This window comes from Mizuhopecten yessoensis, unplaced genomic scaffold, assembly GCF_002113885.1.
Source record: "Mizuhopecten yessoensis strain PY_sf001 unplaced genomic scaffold, ASM211388v2 scaffold716123, whole genome shotgun sequence".
In the NCBI taxonomy this organism is placed as follows: Eukaryota; Metazoa; Mollusca; class Bivalvia; order Pectinida; family Pectinidae; genus Mizuhopecten; species Mizuhopecten yessoensis.
In genome coordinates, this window is record NW_018479959.1 from 78514 (window position 1) to 99219 (window position 20706).

Genomic DNA, 20706 nt, shown 5'->3' on the forward strand with positions numbered 1-20706 from the left:
CAAAGTACGTCAAGGTACTAAGTACACACAATATATAATCATATATAACATTTGAAAAATATTAAATCCACGAAATTTCCAGGAGAAGAATTCTTTTCTTCTGTGAAGGGATGGGCACATAACACAGATGATATACCTAGAATTTTTGTCCTCTGTTAAGGACAAGAAACACTGATTAGTTACCTAGACCTCCATATGGGGAGGGCAGGAAATGCTGATACTTACGACCTCCATATGGGGATCGAGGACAGGAAATACTGATACTTACCTGCACAGTGTACAATGACATTGACTTGTGTCCCTCCAGTAACTGGGCATGTCACATCCCCACTGACATAGCTGATAGACCTATTCTTAGCAACTCCTCCATCTTCCTCTTCTTGAGTGAGATCAAATTCCTCCTCATCTTCCCCATTCTCTTCCTCCTCCTCATCACTCTCAATCTGTACACAGGAAGAAATGTACCCTGCTGCATTCCACATGTCTTCTCTGTCAAGTAAAAGAGGAAAGTTTATAATCCAAATTCGTTTAAGGGCATTTAAGTGACCCTATCAATGGAAACAACCTGGCAGCACTTTGCCTTATTTCTAAGGTAATCGAACAGTTGTCTACAATGAGAATATGTGCTACTTTACAAAATCATATATGATTTTTTTTATAGGGCTATCTCCCTTTAGGATAAAAGCTATTTTGGGTACATTCGCGTATCCGGTTAAAATGGTTGGACCGGTTGAGCCTGTAAAGAAAATGACAGGCACAGATCTGAACCAAGGCTGACCTCAGGAATATTCGGCACGTGTAGATTGAGGGGTCCAGAGGACCTGACCAAAACTAAAATGCTGACTATTGCTAGTTTGTGTTATTTCTTCCTAAAACTAGAACACTGACAGGTCAGTAAGGGCCCCTTCTTGTGGCAATATATCCCGCATAATCATCAAGAAGCAATCTGCCCATATAGCTGAGCTTAACGTTTGACATGTGGACTTCAAAAAGAGTCGCAAAGAAGCAAAATATACATTTTACATGTACTATGATGTGAGTCTTGTTTCCTTCCACCTCCATATTTGCTGGGCTGACAGAAATGTAAATACTGGTGCAATACTCATTTGTTAGCTTTGATTTGTTTTATTTCATCTTATATACCTCCTCCATCAAGAGCCAGGGTCAAAGTCAGAGGTCCACTTTGTCTTTGATCTTTGGACCCAAATGACCTTAACCATTAACCCAGTGACCCTGATATTTTGTCAGTTGACTTATTCTTTAATTCAGACCAACTTTACTTCTTAATATAATAACAAAATGTTCATCAGTGAAAAATACAAAACTTGACCTTGACCCTTTGAACCCCGTGACCTGGACCTAAGGTCAGTTGACTCTGTGTTCAGAGCAACATTGCTTCATAATGTCATAACAAAATGTTCATCAGGGAAAAGGTACAAAATTTAACCTTCACCTTTGACCCAGTGACCTTGACTTTTGGTCAATTGACTCCTTGTTTAATTCTGAGCAACATTGCTTCAAAGTGTCATTGCAAAATGTTCACAAGTGGAAGGATACAAAATTTAACCTTGAACTTTGACCCAATGACCTTGAACTTTATTCAGTCGACTCCTTGTTTAATTCTGATCAACTTTGCTTCATCATGTCATAACAAAATGTTCATGAGTGAAAAGATGCAAAAATTTGACCTTGGCCTTTGAATCTAATGACCTTGACCTTTGACCGCAGTGTGTCTCTTTGTTAAATTCCGAACAACTTTGCTTAATAATGTCATAGCGGTTTGTTCAATAGTGAAAAGCTACTAAATTTGACCATGACCCCTGAACCGATGACATTGACCTTAGGTCAGTTGACTCCTTGTTTAATTCTGATCAACTTTGCTTCATAATGTCATAACAAAATGTTCATCAGTGAAAAGATGTAAAATTTGACCTTGACCTTTGAACCTAATGACCTTGACCTTTGACCTTGACTTTTTACCTCAATGTGTATTTTTGTGAACTGAACATCTTGACCAAGTTTCATGTACTATTATTACAAACCTTTGATCCTCTCTGCTCCTTTCTCATAACTTATCTTTGCTTTCTCCTCTGATCCTCTATTATTACAAACCTTTGATCCTCTCTGCTCCTTTCTCATAACTTACCTTTGCTATCTCCTCTGCTCCTCTATTATAACTAACCTTTGATCCTCCCTTCTCCTTTCTCATAACTTACCTTTGCTTTCTCCTCTGATGCTCTATTATTACAAACCTTTGATCCTCCCTTCTCCCTTCTCATAACTTACCTTTGCTTTCTCCTCTGATCCTCTATTATTACAAACCTTTGATCCTCTCTGCTCCTTTCTCATAACTTACCTTTGCTTTCTCCTCTAAACCTCTATTATTACAAACCTTTGATCCTCCCTTTTCCTTTCTCATAACTTACCTTTGCTTTCTCCTCTGATCCTCTATTATTACAAACCTTTGATCATCCCTTCTCCTTTCTCATAACTTACCTTTGCTTTCTTTTCTGATCCTCTCTCCTCGCCTTCTTTTCTTCAGCAAGCTTTGCTTTCCTCTCTTCTGTCTCTTTTCTCTATGAATTAAAATATAATTTGACTGAACAGCATTAATGTGACTTAAATAATGAAAATAAATAACACCTGATAGAGTTCTTTTAACACTACCAATAACATTTTCTATGTGACATTTCGATGACTAGTACGATATGTACACTGTCACCTTCATCAGACAAATGACCAGTGAAGCGTATGCACACAAAGGTGTAAAATGTGTACAAGTTGTCCACAAAATCGATATCGATTTCGGCTACGCTGAAAGTGTATGTACAATAGTTATTATATATGTACCGAAATGAAAGTTAAAGAAAAGGGCCAAAACTCTAATTTAGGAACTATTTAGTACATGTACAACCTTCCACCTAACAAATGATGTTTTCAAGCCTGTATGATCCTTAAACAACTCATTACAACATGAGATCAAAATGGATGTCGACATTTATACCATTATATCATATAAAGATAAACTGATCAACTCTTTTACTTCTGTATAACCAACACTGTATGACACTCAGAGATTCCACAGAAACACCGTGCTTTACCTTGGCATTTCTTTCCTCCAGTTCCTCTGCAGTCAAAGGTGTCCTTGGTTTCCGTTTGACCCCTGGGAAAAGTTCCAATACCTGTGTTGCTTTTCCACGACTGGATCTCTCCGCTGTATATTCCTCATCTAATACTTGCTTTTCAACTGTACAATACATAGCATTCCATACTTTAGTCATCTAATTTAACTGTCATATTTTACAGTTTATTGAAAGTTGAGGATAAACAAATAAATATGAAGACCGGAATGTGTGAATATGGTCTTTCTGAAGATCTAGTATTTCACTGGAGTGGTCTTTGAGGACAACTCTTACAGTACTATCATCTTACATCAGCCATACCTTCATTGAAATTTTAAAAAAGTTCATCGTCTAGTTCAGGTAGAAAATGCTGCCTTTACATATACAGTAGTAGTGTATTAGTATACAATGTAGTTTTTTAGTGTAATTGTAACAAGAGGCCCAATGGGCCTGAATCGCTCACCTGGTATTAATCTCACACTTGTAATCTTAAAAGTGGACTAAAATACAACTACAGGCAGAATATCAGTGTTTGATTCATAAGTACCTATTAAAAGAATTAAACATATGACGCCCGTGACCTTGAATGTCAAACAAGGACATTAGGTTGAAAAGTTTATAGTCTTCCAACCCAGCATGCTTCTAGCAAAATATCATTACCCTGGACCTTTTGGTTATACAGAACAAATCATTTAAAGGTTTAAAAATATATTGACTACTGTGACGACGGACGCCGCACCATGCCATGCCTTCGGGCCAGGTGAGCTAAAAAGTGATTTGTAAACTTGTAACTAACCTGCCAGAAGTTTTTCAAAAGCCTTAATGTCTTCAGCACTGGGTTCTTTTGAATAGTCTGTGCCCTCAAACTCATACATACTGGACGGTGCCTCCTCCAGGACCTAAACAGTACGTACAGGTCATGAAATACAACAGAAAAACACAGTGATATAATCTCAAAGGACCTGTTTACATTGGTTGAGACACATTATTGTAACTCGGTCAAGAATGCAGTTCATACGTTGGCCAGGAATAGCCTCCGAGTGACCCTCTATATAATCTACATTGGGTCAACTAGATTAGAGACCCCAAATATATCACAATCAAATATTACCAATGGGTTAGTTACAAACTACATAGCTTATGTTGACGTGTCATGATTCATTGAGAGAGTATGTTCCAGGAAAATGCTACCAATGACTTCACTGAACTTCTTGCTTTGACACTAAGCATGGACATATGGACCTAAAAATGTAAAAGGAGTAGAAAAATACAACAGTCAGCTGACCAGGATTAAAACCGTGGACCTCTTAACTCTGAAACATCATTCTAACAAACAAAGCTATTAATTATAGCTAGTCATCCAACACCTTGGTTCTACCAAAGAAATTGGACCTGTTGTCACACAAACGTCTTTATACACAAATGTCTCAAATTTCATTGAATTCAGCAAATTTATTGTGAAATTAATATTTTGGATGGTCTTCAAGTGTATCTTAATTAGTGCAACACCTTGTTCTGTCTGCTAGGGTTCCACATTTACTTTCTTCATACTCCAGTTAACCCATTACTACTGTGTCTGAGTGAGGTGCTCCTGATGGAATGGAATGTGTCCCTACTAGATATGGTCATGTCTCTATTATATATATGTATAGCCAAAACAGGCTGTGTCCACAAGCAAAAAAACCTTGCTTTCCCAAAATGAAGAAAAAGTTCTGTACTGCGGACACAGTTGTGAATCAGTTTCTACTTCTGTACTGCGGACACAGTTGTGAATCAGTTTCTACTTCTGTACTGCGGACACAGTTGTGAATCAGTTACTAGTTCTGTACTGCGGACACAGTTGTGAATCAGTTTCTACTTCTGTACTGTGGACACAGTTGTGAATCAGTTTCTAGTTTTAGTATTTCAGCATCAGTTGCACTCACTGCTGATTGGCTGGTCTTTACTTCTGGCTCCTCCTCAGGTTGCCATTCCCCGTTGACAGATGGGCCGAGAATCTGTGTGAAGTCTACATCGGTTTCATCTGTATCATTGTCATCCAGTAAAGTGTCTACACCAAACTTGAGGATGTCTTGAAGCTGAAGAAGATAATAATTTCCGTCTCTAAAAATTTAACTTTTTCTTAATTAGTTTCTGGTATGAACTTAAGGAATTACTTTTCAACAAAAGTTTTGTTAGTTTACACAAAACCAATCCTTTATTTTTTAAGAACTTTGAAGAAAGTCCTAATATGGCGTCATTAAAGTGAATACTGTATTTCCTCTCACATAAAGTTAATGTTTATTTACAATTTTACATTTCCTGTCTGAATGATTTAATATGAAAACCTATTATATTTGACATGCTGTGATTATGTGACGTACCCCAACTTTATCATTGGTGATGAGAGATTTGGCTCCGAGAGTGAACTGGCCCTCCTCAATGACTTTCTCTGTGAGATGGAGTTTGTCCTCTGCACGGCGCAGAATTATTTCTTCCACAGTATTACGGCCAATCAACCTCATAATCTTCACTGGTCTGTGGAGAAAATAGGTAGTCATTAGACCCAAGTTAGTGAGAACACTGGTAAGTCATTTGATCATGAGTAAAAGCTTGACAAAGGGACTAGTCAGTCTTGGAATGTCGTGACACATTTTATATTAACTGCGAAAATTTTATACATACATGTTCGTGTATAAAGTAAAACTTTGTTGTTATATATTTCCAAATTAATGAATTTTATTGAAGACGTTACCTCACTTGTCCAATGCGATGTGCTCTAGCAGCAGCCTGGAGGTCATTTTGGGGGTTAAAGTCACTGTCCACAAATATTACAGTATCAGCTGCCACCAAGTTCAACCCCTGACCACCTGAAAGATTGTTTCTAAGTTTGTACGGACTTCTATTGCAAACATCCATTTAAAAGTATAACTCTGACAACATATATGAAACAATATCTTCTAGATTCAAACATATTTCTGTTGCTAGTGGTAACCATATATTTCAATCAAATAATTTACAGGATATGATCTTCCTCCAAATTCTTACGTTCCCGGCACCCCTGGATTATGTTATGACAAAATCAAAGGCTCTTTACTCGCGACCCGGTGGATGATACAAGTTAGGCTAGTTTGATCCTTTGATGTAAATAAAAAAGAACTGCACAGCAGGGTAACGATAAAATATACTGGCTTTGAAGTCGTGTGTTGCTACTCTGTAATCTTCAAAGAATAGGTATCAACTTAGCGATTGGTCAGGTTTTTTAACCTTAAACCAATCATATTACTAACTGTGTCACTTCCATTTTGTCGTAACATATTCCAGAAGTACAGGAATGTAATTAAGTGTAACTCCCAGAATTTTGAGGATGAATAGGGATCAGTGGAATGACAAAATATCGTTTTAACAAATTAGTCATGATAGGTCATTACAATAGGATAGCCATGTAATTTGTCATCAGCCAACAAAGTTATGTACAGGTAAACCATTATTAGGTCCCATCTCATGATAGTCCTCTATAAGACTTGTCCAGAAGAGATTAAAGCAAGTCTTCTTAACACTGCGATCTGTTTTATACACTGTATATACATTTGTATCATGAAATGTAAGTTCATGTTACAGAGGAAAGATGAGTTTTGAAGTATTTTTCAGCTGAAACCCACCCGCCATGTTGGGGAATATATTCTGTGGTGGTATGCAAGTTTGATAGGACAATCACAGGGGTCAGACACATGAGGATGAGGTGTGTTGATTTTGATGAAATTTGGGTTCCAGATCTACTACATTATACTGCAGTTCCCTAAGCTTACAAATAGTTTCAAATATCTAATTTCAGCCATTGTGAGTACAAAGAGTGACAACACATCAAGGATATATTGTACATGATATTCTTATTGAAATGTAAGACAAGGTGTTATTAAAAACAGACAATTATTCCTGTACCTGCTCTTGTGCTCAGTAAGAATATAAAAGTTTCTTCATTTTTATTGAAGTTTTGTACAGCAAGAAATCTTTCTTCTCCCCTCACAGAGCCATCCAGGCGTTCATAGGTGTAGTCTGTGCACACAAAAATAAATTCAATAGCATCTTATAAAACTTCCAAAACAAACAAATCCGGGTTCCCATAAAATGTCCTCAATGAACAAATGTTATATTTGATAATGTTGTAACAAGTCCTAAACAAGAGGCCCAGAGGGCCTGCATCGCTCACCTGGATAATAAAGCAACCATGGGAATTTTTTCTTATTACATAAAATCCCTCCAACGGTACAGATGAAGAAAGATTTTAACCTTGAATTGCCCTTTTGGGCCCTGCAACTCTCAGCACCCAGAGGGTTCTCACCCTTCCTTTATACAAAATTTAGTCCCCACACTCCAAGCTAAATTGGGATAAAATCTCTAAATGTTTATAGTAGAAGAAGGATTTCAAAAGTTTTTACCTCTATTCTCCCTATTGGACCCCGCAACTCTCCCCACAGGGGATCCAAACCCAACATTTATACAAAACTGGCCCAAGCATGCTCTAGACAAAATTGGGATGAAATCCCTTAATCACTATTGCAGAAGTAGGATTTCAAAGGTTTTTTTACCTCTATTTCCCCTATTGGGTCCTTCCCTCTGCCCCTAGGAGGGCCAATCCTAGTACCGTTTATACAAAATCCTTACAGTAGAAGAAGCATTTTAAAGGATTTACCTCTATTTCCCCTATTCAGCCCCACCCCTCTGCCCCCAGAGGGGCCACACTCACAGTTTATACAAAATTGAGTCCTCTTGGCCTAAGGATGCTCCAGACCAAATTTAGTCAAAATCTACTGGGCCGTTCAGGACTAGTAGCGTTTTAAAGGAAAAGTTGACGGACGGATGACAGATGCTGCGCCATGGCATAAGCTCACTTGCCCTTCGGGCCGGTGAGCTAAAAATGTGTCATAAAATAAATTTTGATTCAGCTAAATGACTTTCACACCTCATACCGCCTTATCTACACAGATAGATATTATCATTATATCAATTGATCTCAAAGTGAAGTATGATATTATTGGGCAGGAGAGCTGTTACCGCTGGCATGCTTATTATGTGTTAAAGAATATAGCAAGTTCTATATAAAGAGTGCATGAATATTAATTAGAAGTTTCATGAATACATGTTAGCTTTTATCTCTAAATTTGAATGGAATAGGAATGGTAAAAATAAGGGACACTGAATGGAATAATGTAGTTTGACAAGTTGCCAAAATATCAAAATCATCAAATACATAACATGAATTCTACAGTATCAACATACATTAATAACACATGGAAACCATGATATCAAATAGAACCAAATAGTTAGATACACAATGATTCTCAGTATCAAGTAGCATCAAGCATCGGAAACACAAGCATTTCATGTCAATTACAATTGATCAACTTTCATCACAAATGCAAGTAATCCATAATCATTTATAAAATCTTAAATGGTCACTACCAATAATATCTATTTAACGAGAATATTTATTAATCCTCGCATACCATAAACATACATGCATTAGCTCAGTAGAGCTATTTCTGCTTAGACAAAGGCTTAAGTCCCTGTAACAAGTTTAGATAGTCGAAATCTTACCTCTGTAGCCAAGATAGTCCTGTATAATGTCTAGCATGTGTGTCATTTGAGAAAAGAGGAGCACTTTGTGGCCAGTCTGTTTTAGGTGAGAAAGGAGCTTGTCAATCAACACCAGTTTACCACTGGCCTCCACCAGGTGTTCTCCCAATAAAAACGGTTCCGGCTCTACACCTGTTACATACAAATACATGGTGACACCTTTCACATACAGTTACATAGCTACACCTGTCACATACAGGTACATAGCTACACCTGTCACATACAGGTACATAGACACACCTGTCACATACAGGTACATAGCTACACCTGCCACATACAGGTACATAGTTACACCTGTCACATACAGGTACATAGATACACCTGTCACATATAAAGACACCTGCATAGTTTGTGCTTAAAAATTACTTGCTCTACTGTGTTTTCCTCATTGGTTGTGCTTGTGTGAAAGCAATTTATCTCCATACTACTGATTCAAGAAAAATGTCTCAGACCAGATATGCCAATTCTGAAGTTTTGCTAAATTGATCTTACCATCGAAGAGGTAGGGATGGTTGACACACTTGCGGAGCTGCATTAGGATGTTCATCAGGCGAGGAGTTCCTCCTCCTCCACCCGGATAGTTACCTCTCGTCTGAAAGACCGCTACAACAGGTCAGACACAACAGGTCAGATACAACAGGTCAGACACAACAGGTCAGACACAACAGGTCAGACACAACAGGTCAGACACAATAGGTCAGACACAATAGGTCCGACACAACAGTGTTTCGGTGATTAACATCAAACATAGTACAACTTTAGAAAGAACATTGATAAGGACATAAATGCCACAATGTATGACAACGATACACATAATGTATGACATTGATATACATAATGTATGACAACGATATACATAATGTATGACATTAATATATAAATGTATGACATTGATATACATAATATATGAAATTAATATATTAAATGTAGGACATTGATATACATAATGTATGACAACAATATACATAATGTATGACATTAATATAAAAAATGTATGACAACGATATACATAATGTATGACATTGATATACATAATGTATGACAACGATATACATAATGTATGACATTAATATATAAAATGTATGACAACGGTATACATAATGTATGACATTAATATAAAAAATGTATGACATTGATATACATAATGTATGACATTAATATAAAAAAAATGTATGACATTGATATACATAATGTATGACATTAATATAAAAAAAATGTTCTGGCTTTCTTACAAAGATCCTTGGTGAGAATAGCCTTGTAGACTTTCTTCTGTAGCTTGGAGATGCCATGGTAGAGAACAACTTCAGATTTCTTGGGTAGGTCCTTCAGTACACCCTCCTTGGTCCTTCTCAGAAGGTAGGGCTGAAGGAGGGCGTGTAGCTCAGACACACCTATAAGTACCACCAAATCATACAACTAAGCACAGATCACGTAAAATCTTTTCTCTGACTATCAAAAGTGGAGAAGGAGCTGTTTTGGAATAGTTTGTTTTTATTCCTATTACTTTATTCCTTGTTCAATGTTCACTTGCCCGTTTAAATATTAACTACCTGTGTCTAGTAAAACAGAATAATTTTCTGATGTAATGCAACTGATCTGAGAAAATAATCTGCTTTTTCCTACTTTAGTACACTCTGGTCCATCACGCTCTTAGTAAGCATGTAGTGTACACAAAATGAAAAGTTAGACATGTACTTGCATTTCTTAAGTTTTATCTGCTGATATTTTGAGTTGCTACCTTTTGAACGTTCGATGTCCTTGAACTTGCGGAGAAATTTCTCCACGCCAGACAGCCTGAAGCTTGAAGGGCAGACGAAGCTAAGAAGAGAGTAGAGTTCTTCTAGGTTGTTCTGTACAGGTGTGCCAGTCAACAGCACTCTGTGTCTCGTACTCCACTGTAACAAACACAAAACTCAATCAAATGTGTACAGATTACTTGTGTGATGTTACAAGAAACAACCAGTTTGAGAGTTGTGTTGAGCAATCTATCTATTTGTGTGTTGCATATACACAGGTATAGAGATTACCTGTTTGAATATTGTAAATATAGAGATTACCTGTTAGAGTATGGAGTCAAGTAGCGATTACCTGTTGCCTGTGTTGGAGAATTGTGTACAGCAGAGATTACCTGTTTGCGAGTTGTGTACAGCAGAGATTACCTGTTTGAGAGTTGTGTACGGCAAAGATTACCTGTTTGAGAGTTGTGTACGGCAAAGATTACCTGTTTGAGAGTTGTGTAAAGCAGAGTTTACCTGTTTGCGAGTTGTGTACAGCAGAGTTTACCTGTTTGAGAGTTGTGTAAAGCAGAGTTTACCTGTTTGAGAGTTTTGTACAGCAGAGATTACCTGTTTAAAAGTTGTGTAAAGCAGAGATTACCTGTTTAAGAGTTGTGTAAAGCAGAGATTACCTGTTTAAGAGCTTTGTACAGCAGAGATTACCAGTTGAAGAGTTGTGTAAAGCAGAGTTTACTTGTTTGAGAGTTGTGTAAAGCAGAGTTTACCTGTTTGAGAGTTTTGTACAGCAGAGATTACCTGTTTAAGAGTTGTGTAAAGCAGAGATTACCTGTTTGAGAGTTTTGTACAGCAGAGATTACCTGTTTAAGAGTTGTGTAAAGCAGAGATTACCTGTTTAAGAGTTTTGTACAGCAGAGATTACCTGTTTAAGAGTTGTGTAAAGCAGAGATTACCTGTTTCAGAGTTTTGTACAGCAGAGATTACCTGTTTAAGAGTTGTGTAAAGCAGAGATTACCTGTTTAAGAGTTTTGTACAGCAGAGATTACCAGTTGAAGAGTTGTGTAAAGCAGAGTTTACTTGTTTGAGAGTTGTGTAAAGCAGAGTTTACCTGTTTGAGAGTTTTGTACAGCAGAGATTACCTGTTTAAGAGTTGTGTAAAGCAGAGATTACCTGTTTGAGAGTTTTGTACAGCAGAGATTACCTGTTTAAGAGTTGTGTAAAGCAGAGATTACCTGTTTAAGAGTTTTGTACAGCAGAGATTACCTGTTTAAGAGTTGTGTAAAGCAGAGATTACCTGTTTCAGAGTTTTGTACAGCAGAGATTACCTGTTTAAGAGTTGTGTAAAGCAGAGATTACCTGTTTAAGAGTTGTGTACAGCAGAGATTACCTGTTTCAGAGTGTTGTACAGCAGAGATTACCTGTTTAAGAGTTGTGTAAAGCAGAGATTACCTGTTTCAGAGTTGTGTACAGCAGAGATTCACTGTTTTTGAGACGGTGAGCCTCATCTACTACAACCGCTCTCCAGTCCTGGGAGGCCAGGAAACCATTTAACTCAGCATCCTTTAAACAAAGCTACAACACAAAAACAAGAAAAACACAATGACATTCCATTCATGGCATTATAAGAACTTAAGGTTTCAAGACATTTTGACTAAATATCCTTGTGACCTTGACTTTTGATCATCCACAACTTCTTCCTTCTGTCTTGGTGAACAAGTTTATTGAGAGTGGTGATATCCCTAGCAACACTTTAAGATAAATTAATGTTTCTAAATGTTTAACCCGAGTGACCTTGTGATATTGACCTTTGGAGCTTTCATTCCTCTAACTTATGTCACAGTGAAAAAAGGCATCAACCTTTTTTTTTATATTTCCTTTAAAAGTCATAGAAAGTGGATGCTTAAAAATTCAACCAAATCTAACAAATTGACCTTCAGTTTCAGTAGCCTTTTACAACCCCATGTCTTCATACAAACTTAAATGTTGTGAGGACACAAAAAAACCTGAACAAAACAAATTACACTGTTACATACTATTTCTTTTCTTTATAAGCCATTATAAGGCTCCTTTAACTGAAGAAATGCATCTGTATTTTACTGAGTTTTCTTTTAGCAGAATTGATGGTACCCCCCTTCTCCAAAAATAAAAGGCTGCTGTGAAACAGAAACAGCATTAAATCACTGTATTTGTCATGGTAAACCACTGTCACATTTTTTTAAATTATTCCAATCATAACTATGTGAGAAATCAAATTTCTAAAATACTCATGACTGTGTGTGGCATACACCTAAAGGGAAAAGGCAGACATTTAATGCACATTTTCTGTGATTGACATAAAAAATAATCTCTATCTGTTACATACTTAAATCCTCATGAAGAAATTCATTTGAAACACTAATATGAAGAAAAAAAACTTGGCTGCAAGGAAGCATGTAATAATACATGATAGTGCACGTGATGTACCTCATATGTCGTAACAAGGACACTGAAGGGCTGTCTGCCAGCCTTTACTTGAGTACGCAGCTCCTTGGCCAGGGCATTCCTCTCATCTTTGTTCCCTACATAACTCTTCACTTTTATTTCAGGAGCAAACCTAGACAAAAATCATTGAAATCAACAAGTTACTGAAGCATTTAGCATTAAAATGAAAATGCTGATATGAGCTCCCAGTGATCTACCACAACATTTTGTCACAGGATAATGATCATTGTTAGTAATGTGACACGTGTCTCCACTTATAATTAGAGAAAGACACCAGAAGGGTGTTGAAAGCTTGCGCTTTCTAGTCGTGACTAGATTCTGACAGGTTACTTATAATCAACATTTACAGGTTCAGGTCAATATATGGCAATCATTCACCATTCAAAGACAATTTTGTAGAGATAATTCTTTTCCAACAGAAATTATTTTAGCACACTTGTTTTTTTCCATTACGTTCATTGAAGATTAGTTTGCTATTATCCCAGCCTGTTAATGACCAAATATCATCACCCTTGGCCTTTGGCTAATTGAGAAGAAGTCGTTTAAAGGTTTTAATCATATTTGACCCCTGTGACCTGAGTATATGTAAAGGTCATTCATTTGAATAAACCTGGTTGCCCTTTATCCCAGCATGCTACTGGCCAAATAACATCATCCTAGGACTTTCGGGTTATTGAGAAGAAGTTTTTTAAAGGTTTTAAACATATTTGACCCCTGTGACCTTGAAAATAAGTAAAGGTCATTCATTTGAACAAACTTGGTAACCCTTCATCCTAGCATGGTACTGGCCAAATATCATTATCCTAGGCCTCTTAGTTATTCAGAAGAAGTTGTTTAAAAATTTGTTAAGACAATTGACCCCTGTGACCTTGAAAATGGACGAATGTCATGCATTTGAACAAACTTGGTAGGCCATCACAGCATGCTACTGGCCAAATATCTACACCATAGGCCTCTTAGTTATTTAGAAGAAGTGGTTTAAAGGTTTTAACATATTTAACCATTGTGACCTTGAATATTTGTCAATGTTATTCATTTGGTAGACCTTCATCCCAGCATGCTACTGGCCAAATATCATTATCCTAGGCCTCTTGGTTATTGAGAAGAAGTTGTTTCAAGGTTTTTAGCATATTTGACCCCTGTGACCTTGAATATAAGTAAAGGTCATTCATTTGAACTAACTTGGTAGCCCTTCATCACAGTTTGCTTCAGGCCAAATATTATCACCCTAGGCCTTTTGGTTATTAAGAAGAAGTTGTTTAAAGTAAAATATTGACGCCAGACGTCGGACAGACAGACGGACCGATGGACGCCGCCGCTGCACCATGGAATAAAAAGTAAACTAGCAAGACGGCAACCAGTAAAAACAGTATACAAGTATACATGCACCTACTTTGTAAGCTCAGCTACCCAGTTCTCCAAGATGGACCGAGGACAGATGATCAGGTTTGGGTGCCACTTCTTGGCTCTGGAATCTATGTATGCCAGGAATGCTATGGTCTGACAATTAAACAGAAATATTGAACCACAATATAAAATCTCAGTATAAAACAACAATAACACTAGTCGGACACAAAAACAACAATAACACTAGTCGGACACAAAAACAACAGTAACACTAGTCGGACACAAAAACAACAGTAACACTAGGCGGACACAAAAACAACAGTAACACTAGTCAGACACAAAAACAACAGTAATACTAGTCGGACACAAAAACAACAGTAACACTAGTCCCGCGGACACAAAAACAACAGTAACACTAGTCGGACACAAAAACAACAGTAACACTAGTCGGACACAAAAACAACAGGTATGGGGACATTTTACTACTCCACACTTTCTGAATCTTTGTTGAAATATTTGAATTTATTTTACTCCTGTGACCTTGAAAGAGGGTTGATCAAAATCATTCATAGGAAGAAACTTGATAGCCATTCATATTAACATGCTTCTGGCAAAATAGCATAACCCTATGCATCTTTTATATTATGAAAGTTGGTTTAAACATATTTGACCCTTGTGACCTTGAAAGTAGGTCAAGGTCATTCCTATGAAAAGGCTTAATATATAGCCCTTCATTTTTAGCGTGCAAATGGCTAAATATCATCACCCTTAGCAATTGGTTATTACAAAGTTTTTTGAAAAAGAATTTGCTGCTGGACAGAAGATGGACAGATTACACACCATGGCATCAGTTTATTTGACTCTTTGTGCCAGGTGAGATAAAACGTAGCTTTTCTCTGTACCAAATATATATGTGCATGATTTAAAAATTCTGAATGAAAGAAAGTTCTATGAAAGATGTGGTGTCATAATGTAAATGTACCATCAAACAGGATTAGGATGTCATGTTGTGTAAGATTATTTCATGCAGTTTATTAAAATTATCAAAAACACATCATTGACTGACAGCTAGTGATGAAACCCCAAAACAGTGATACGATAATCATTTATTTTACAATCTTTCAATTTTAAACTGATTACCTGGCAAGTTTTGCCGAGACCCATTTCATCTCCAAGAATAGCACCGTGACCTTTTTGATAACACTCAATAAGCCAGTTCACTCCAGTCAGCTGATATGGACGTAATGGGAGATCTGTAATATATAGTACAAGTAATAAAGATTCAGTAATCCTAAACAATGAAGTATATAAGTTAGGCACAACCCCACATATGGGTAATAATCATGCATTTGGGTAACAGTTACAGTAACATTTTTTGTCACTGAAAATTGGGAACAAAGTGATATATAAAAAAACATCAAAGTTCTTTAAACATTTGGACTAAAAAAAGGGTTGTGCTCAACCTTTTATAAGTCAGGTGAATGAACATGGTTACTAGGGTGGGGGATGTTATATAGGTGTAGACTAGGTCCATCGTCAGTGGGCGGATGGCTCAATTGGTGGAGCATTTGTCTTAACTTGAGTTCGGATGGTCCAGTGTTCTAACCCGGTCTGGCCGTGCATTTTTCGTCTCCTAGCTGTTACATAGGTAAAGATGTGGATGAATGAATAAATTCGGAATGAATTGCTACATCATAGACACCAACATTGTTTTAAAATAATTCAAAAGTAAAACATAAGATTACTGCTGACACAAGGGCATGCATTTTCGGTCAAAAGCTCATTACAGCTTATGTTTTGTAGTTTGTAACTTTACCGAATTTAAATAAAACTTTCATATGTATTCATGAAACCATTCCCATACTCAAGGATGAACTCTGTGCCAAATGTCTTATATCTTGGTATTTATTCGGCGTCTCTGACATCAAAATTATTTCGTATTATTCACAAATTGTGGCTTGTTATTAATTTATCACTGGAACAAGAATTTGGGTTTAGCACAAAATCTGAGTTTGAGCGTTAGAAAGGTTTCATGAATATTGACACAGATCTCTGATTAAGATTGCATTGACATCCACACGGAAAGTCATGAAAGGCCTTTGCTCTCACCAGTCCATCCAAAATCCTTCAACTTATCATTGCTGTCGATGTATTTTCTCTGAATTTCTTTTGAGCACTCTCCATCACTGTCACTACTCATGTCGTGCATGTTTGTGTCTAGTTGCTGTACTGTTATGTCAATAAAAACACACAATGTTTATGCTTGCTTGCATATTTCCCGGGTTAACATTAGAGTTATCGCCCATTTCTTTTCGGGGCTCATTGTCTTTTTATAATGGTGTCTAAAGTAAACTACCGAGGTGTTCCATCAACAATTTTTCCAATATGGCTTCCAATGGATGAAGTGTCGAGCTGTCAATAATTCAGTTTCCAAATTTTGTTTTAATGGCTGTCATGGACATTAAAAGAAAATTCCAAAACTTCCTCAGAAAACAGGTAAATAAACTATACTGATCATGTAATATGTAGGCGTTTAATTTGGCATTGTTTAATTTTACTAGGTGATGGTATAAAAAGTGGGCAGGGCAGAGTTGTGTACTTACATGTAACGTTAACAATTATTATTTTATCAATAATCGAAGTAGGCGTGATTTTTATATGTATTAGTTGAGTAACCTACTCTAGTAGTAGTAAGTGTGCACATATAACAACCCGTAATAAATTCTGACCTGTAGCCCTGTGAAGCTGGTGTGCCTACTCACTGAGTGAGTACTGTAAATGATATTTGAACATGTAATAAACAGGACCAGTACATGCTGCCGATTGAGCTATATAGCTATAAAGACATATATATCTATATACACCTATACATTATAGCTGTATTGAGCTATATTTTCTCAAGATTTCAATTTTCATTAAATTAAAGCAAAGTCGCATAAAACAATAAGGTTTATGGTAATGTTGACTACAAAAAGCATACAGTTAGATGTTTATTTTCATTCAATCTGATTAAAATCTGCGTAGTACGAAGTTAACGAAGCCATGTAACATATGATTTTAATCAGATTGCTTTTCATTTTTCATAAGTGTATAATTTTCGATTTTTTTACATCATTATTTTTTAAAAAGAATCCTTATATTTAATTTCTTTTGTTTTCCACCTAATGATACAATCTTCTTTTAAAAGCGACTTTGGTTTTTTTTCCTTAAAAAAGAAAATCATTTGAAAACAGCTCAAAAGACCTATTTCAGATAGGTCAATAGAGCTATTATAGGTCTTTACAGCTATATAGCTCAATCGGCAGAGTGTACTGGACCTGATAAAGATGGGGACAAATGCAAAAGGATTTCATTGACCTGTTGTCGCATTAAAATACTGTGCAATTATGAATGTATTAAAATAAAACAGTTTGTGGGGCTGAGGCCAGCTGGCAACCATGAAAGAAACTCACTCAAACGTAGAGTATGCCTCTGCATGCTGAGATCCATTTTCTCAACAGCAAATCAACTGTCTGTAAAGGTTACAAATGTTAAGTGACTAGGTTTGCTTACAATGATTATATTACTGATTTATAATTATAGGATTCATGAACTTTCCTCACATTGGTAAGGCAATTAAACTGACATTAGAAGAAATGTGATGTTGAGCTGGGGCAGCCTTGTTTTCCAAAGATTGTAAACAACAAACTTTAATATGACTCTTATATCCAGTCATTGTGGAACAATATAATATACAAAGCTCTATCAGGACCTTACAAATCTTCTGGTGCTTTCATTCCGCACTGCTATATATATCAAACTGTCACGGACAGGATATTGTGGCACTGCTAATGCAGCTATCTTGTTTTGAAGTAGCGCATTCATATATACTAAGCCCTTTTTTATAAACCCTTTTAATCTATTTACAAATTCTTACCTAGTGGATCAAGTTATATAAGTACAGTGTATTGCTGGGATATTTACATTATACATACATTATATGTACCGTATGTGTACGAAGAATATGTTCCTTTCACAGAAGATGATGATCGTGCATTCAGGGTTAATAGTATAAAGTGGTAATAAAATGTTAGTTGCTGAGCATATTACACCTTGAACTCGCATGCCATATCCCATTGTACTATCTTTACCCTCTATGTCGGATAATATTTAGTTTTTTACCTATTGATTTAATTTAATCATGAAAAATTATGATACTATTCAAACATTTTTAAAAACATGGCATCTACAGGTAATATTATTCTTTTTAATAATATTAATAATTCTTTTTGACAGGAATCAGTGCAATCTCCAGTAGAAGATGATATCAACCATGACTTGTTTACAGGAGAGCCTGCTATCACAAAGTACAAGGTAAATGTTTAAAAACACATCTGTACAAGCCATGCTTTGTCCCCTGACAAGGAATTTTCTCACAAACATCAAACTCTACATTTAATTTTGGCTATAGCAATAGAGATTTTGAAATTATGTGACATATAAAATATATAATGCAGTAAAATTACATTATAATGATGAAGCTGGAAAAGCCAAATTATCTTCTGAAATTTGAGACAATTCTTTGTCCCGATCATATGATAAGATTTTTTTGCGTTTAAATTGGATATTTCAATAGGCTATATTTATATCAAAAGTTTGAAGTTTGTTATATTTTCTATAGCTGTATTATCAGCCCATATAACACCAGAACAATTATCAGGCAAAGACCAAGGCCCTGTAATATCATTACACAAAAACAATCAAATTCTAAAGAAATGTGTGGATAATGAATTTGTATAATATGCAGATGTCAAAAAAGGAATTGTCCACTTGACTGTATCTGTTGCCCTGTTTTACAGCACAGTCACATGGTTAACCCCCACGAGGAGCAGGAGGTGCTGGAAAACATAGAGGAAGTGTACTACAATGATGAAGATGTTGACACCAGCAGCTTCGAACTCCAGGTCATTAACTCGGACACCTTCGATAATAATTCTTATCTCAACTGTAGAAAAAAAAATAGTCAGAATGACAACCAGTCAAAGTTACATCAACACTTCAGATGAATTTACAATTTAGAGCTATCTGGTGAACATCAATTTAAAAAGGGAAAAAGAAAGGGATAAACTCTGACATTTTATTTATTAAAATTTTCTTTAATCACTTTACACACAATATAAACTATATTTATTTTACAACAATTATGAAACTAGTTATTTCAACTTATATTAATCACTCTTGTTGGTCCAGCTGTAAGCGCGTGTAGGGTCTTAAATGTGGGAGGAAACCGGAGTACCCGGGGAAAACCCATGTGGTTGGGCAGGTGACCCTGTACCTTTTCGCGTCCGATCGGGGAATCGAACCCCGGTCGCCTTGGTGAAAGGAAGGTGCGCTATCCACTGCGCCACCCGACCACAATGTATGTAGAAACATGGTGTAACATTTCAAGATCAACAGGCCTCTTTTTCAAGCTATTACTGAGTGAGCTATTACTGAGTGAGCTATTACTGAGTGAGCTATTACTGAGTGAGCTATTACTGAGTTGAAACCTTGACAAAGAGACCCTTTTGTCTTAAATGTTATGACAAGTTTTTACATACATTGTTTGTGTATAAAGTGTTATCTTTATATACTCTGTACATATTTCTAAATTTCAAAGTAAAATGATGAATCTTACTTAAAAATATGAGACTTTTTTAAACTGTGTCTCCTACATTATAGAAAGTACCGGAGGATCCTGACCTGGACCAGATTGACCGGGACAGACAAAAACTGAGGAAACAGCTACAAGTGGTGGGTATTGACAATAAGCTTCGGTTCACCATCAAAGGTTTTTATCTCATGTTTATTTTCACATTAGTTCCTTGAGTCAGTAGTGAAATCTGAGTCCTTGAGATGATTTTTTTCAGACTAATGACATTAGTATTATATATGTAGATGTATAATGTATGTTATAGTCAGTTTTTTTCTTAAAATTTTAGAACAAGAACTTAAATCCCCATTAGAGATGATTGTATCTATTACTGAAAGTCAACCTAAAGCTTTAGAATAAAAAAATGATTTGGTAACAGCGTTAAACTGTGTACTAAAATTTAATGATATTACATTGAATGGAACTAATTGTAGATAATTCACATTCCCAGGTTTCCAAGAAAGTGTCCGACGTGGTGTTACAGAATCACCCTGCCTATGCGGCTGAGTTACAGAGAGTGATGGAGCTACAGAAAACACTACAGCTTGCCAGCATCATCTGTGCTAACGGACGCAGGTAAGTCAGGGACAGACAAGTAAGTCAATGGCAGACACGTAGGTCAAAGACAGACAAATAAGTCATGGACAGACAAGTAGGTCAAGGACAGACAAATAAGTCATGGACAGACAAGTAAGTCATGGACAGACAAATAAGTCATGGACAGACAAGTAAGTCA

General features: G+C 36.4%; 2 protein-coding genes across 5 annotated transcripts in view; one reads left to right on the forward strand and one right to left on the reverse strand.

Moving 5' to 3' along the window:
* Positions 1-16576, reverse strand: part of LOC110441768 (chromodomain-helicase-DNA-binding protein 1-like) — a 28487-nt gene extending 11911 nt beyond the window's left edge. Inside the window, exons 1-17 of the mRNA XM_021485013.1 lie at positions 16409-16576; positions 15440-15552; positions 14346-14452; positions 12935-13064; positions 11921-12043; positions 10477-10633; positions 9971-10129; positions 9231-9341; positions 8700-8870; positions 7044-7157; positions 5857-5971; positions 5486-5639; positions 5048-5200; positions 3919-4021; positions 3102-3247; positions 2497-2576; positions 269-489 (exon numbers count right to left, since the gene is read on the reverse strand). Coding sequence (XP_021340688.1) covers positions 269-489; positions 2497-2576; positions 3102-3247; positions 3919-4021; positions 5048-5200; positions 5486-5639; positions 5857-5971; positions 7044-7157; positions 8700-8870; positions 9231-9341; positions 9971-10129; positions 10477-10633; positions 11921-12043; positions 12935-13064; positions 14346-14452; positions 15440-15552; positions 16409-16508 — 2257 coding nt within the window. The 5' untranslated portion in view covers positions 16509-16576. The remainder of the gene's footprint in view (positions 1-268; positions 490-2496; positions 2577-3101; positions 3248-3918; positions 4022-5047; positions 5201-5485; positions 5640-5856; positions 5972-7043; positions 7158-8699; positions 8871-9230; positions 9342-9970; positions 10130-10476; positions 10634-11920; positions 12044-12934; positions 13065-14345; positions 14453-15439; positions 15553-16408) is intronic.
* Positions 16577-16678: 102 nt separating this feature from the next.
* The window catches only part of LOC110441765 (syndetin-like), a 32746-nt gene continuing 28718 nt past the window's right edge, over positions 16679-20706 (forward strand). For all 4 annotated transcript variants that reach the window (XR_002461919.1, XR_002461920.1, XM_021485010.1 and 1 more), the window contains exons 1-5: positions 16679-16795; positions 18575-18652; positions 19138-19242; positions 20000-20071; positions 20422-20546. Coding sequence is in view for 2 of the 4 variants with exons in the window: in XM_021485010.1 (XP_021340685.1) it covers positions 16745-16795; positions 18575-18652; positions 19138-19242; positions 20000-20071; positions 20422-20546 (431 nt within the window). In the remaining 2 variants the exon portion in view is untranslated. The remainder of the gene's footprint in view (positions 16796-18574; positions 18653-19137; positions 19243-19999; positions 20072-20421; positions 20547-20706) is intronic.